General features: G+C 45.9%; 1 protein-coding gene across 1 annotated transcript in view; it reads left to right on the top strand.

The window, feature by feature from the left end:
• Positions 1-2096, top strand: part of SHPK (sedoheptulokinase) — a gene marked incomplete at its 5' end in the record, with an annotated part of 6942 nt that overhangs the window by 1711 nt on the left and 3135 nt on the right. Inside the window, one exon of the mRNA XM_009079699.1 lies at positions 977-1160. Coding sequence (XP_009077947.1) covers positions 977-1160 — 184 coding nt within the window. The remainder of the gene's footprint in view (positions 1-976; positions 1161-2096) is intronic.

Below are 2096 nucleotides of genomic sequence, written 5' to 3' on the forward strand. Positions count from 1 at the left end.
GTGTTTCACGTGGCACTTCCAGCTTTCCTGGCTGCTGTTTACTGTGGGAGTGTGACTTCCCATCCCTGTATCCAGCCCAAAAATGGGGTTTTTAACCATGTTTGTGTGAGTCAGTTAGGCAGCTGGATCTTTTCTCTGACCCTACAGGCCACAGCACAGCTTGAAACTTTGCTCCCTGGCCAAAACTCAAGAGTTTGCTTCAGTTGCAGAGCCAGCTGGAGCCAGTGAGTGGCCTGTCCTACCCCTGCCCTGTGTCCTGGGAGAGGGCAGAGCTGTGCCACGGAGTGTGCTGGCAAACATCACGTGCCAGTGCTTGAGCTCAGCCTCTCCAGTGAAAGAATGTGAAGGTTTCATCAAAGGTGTAGAGTTCTCTGCTCAAAAGGAACGTGCTGGGCTGGTACAACTGAATCAAACCCTGTTCTACCTTTGGTGAAGCTTTGTAGCACAGCACAGGGGAGAGTTAGTCTAGCACTTTGCAGTCTACTGCTTAATACTTACAGATCCAGGTTTGCTTTGGCTCGGAAGGTGATGAAACTTGGTGCTATCCATCATGGGCAGTTTGTCACTAACAGCATTCTCCAGGCTGTGATGTGGCAGATCCCAGCTGAGGTTTACACCTGCCACGTCAGCCCCTTACCTCCCACAGCAGAACCGCAGTTGGGTGTTTTTGTAGCTCACCCGTTGTTTGAGTTGTATCTTTAAGATCTCAAGGTGCAAGGTGTTTGTTCCTCTGAGCACTGGGAGTGCCTAGGGAGAAGGAAGGCCTTGGATAGCATTCTGTGTTCTAGCAAAGAATGACTGGCATTGTGGCATTACCCAGGGCTGAAAACTACACTAATTAATTTGATTACTGCCTCTGTTTCTACTCTTTTTCTGATAGATTTAACGAATTATCAGGTGTTGCCAAAAATTTAGGAATGCCAGGCAGGCTGTGCTGGAGGGAGTCACTGGACTTCTTGGATCCTGTGTGTTTCAGGCTGTAAGTGGACAGAGTGTGGGACAGGCCCTGCCTTTGAGCCAGAGGAGGTCAGTCACCTGGTTACCTGGCAGGACAGTCGCTGCACTCCCACCTTCCTCTCCTCTCTTCCTCTGCCACAGTCACATGTGAGCTTGGCTACAGGATTTGGATGTGCCACAATCTACTGGTATTTAAAGAACAGGTACATTGTTTCTCTCTGAGCTTCTATGTCAGGCTGTCTCACTGGCAGTGTCTCATCTGTGGTAATTAGTATTCCTGTAGCATGTTGATGCTGCCACAGGCTGAGGGGCTGCATTCCTCTGTAATCATGGTCTTGATTAAGTCAAAGAATATTTAAAATGGCAATATTTCATGCCAACCAGCACGCAAGAGTCTCTGACCTCATAAAAATACTACAGATCTCTAATAAAAAGAAAATATTTTTGACCATGGAATATTCTAGTCCATCCTGTCACTCAGAGGAGCATTACTAATGCAGTTTGAACATTGTCATTTTGCCTTGTGCTGCTGGTGAAAAGTACAAACATGCCTGAAACAGTGACAGAGCTGCTTGGTCTGGTTGCTGCCAGATGCTAAAACAAATAGTCTCTAAATTAATTTCAGTTCCTTCCTTCCTCAGTCACTGAGATCCTCATGAGGTGTAACGAACGCTCTGCTTTGTTGTGGCATGTTTGCAGAGGATATAATTTTTCACTTATGACTTGGCACCAGCAAGATTTGTTCTTCATTTTCACTCAAAGAGCCAGTGGCTTCCTCTGCAGAGAGCTCAGGTTCCACAAATGGGAAGAAACTTTCTAGGTCTTGGTTTCTTTCAGTATGTGCCTGACAAATACATGGAGCAGGGCATGATCCTGCTTTAGGCTTGTCTAACTCCTGAGTGCAGCTGCTCTGGTTTGTTTCACCATTTGGTACATTTCCATTCATATAATTTGTGGCTCCTTGAGAAACTGTGGGAATGTACCTATTTTTCTCAAATGCTCCAGGATCAACAAAGTGCCATTTTTGTCATGCAAACTATTTCTACCTTCCTGGTAACTTTTGCAATGGTATTGTTTGAACCTAGACAACTCATTCCTTAAAGCCACTGTCTCTCCATATTCCATCAGGAGAAAAGTAT

Source organism: Acanthisitta chloris, unplaced genomic scaffold (genome assembly GCF_000695815.1).
Source record: "Acanthisitta chloris isolate BGI_N310 unplaced genomic scaffold, ASM69581v1 scaffold4788, whole genome shotgun sequence".
NCBI classification, from domain to species: domain Eukaryota; kingdom Metazoa; phylum Chordata; class Aves; order Passeriformes; family Acanthisittidae; genus Acanthisitta; species Acanthisitta chloris.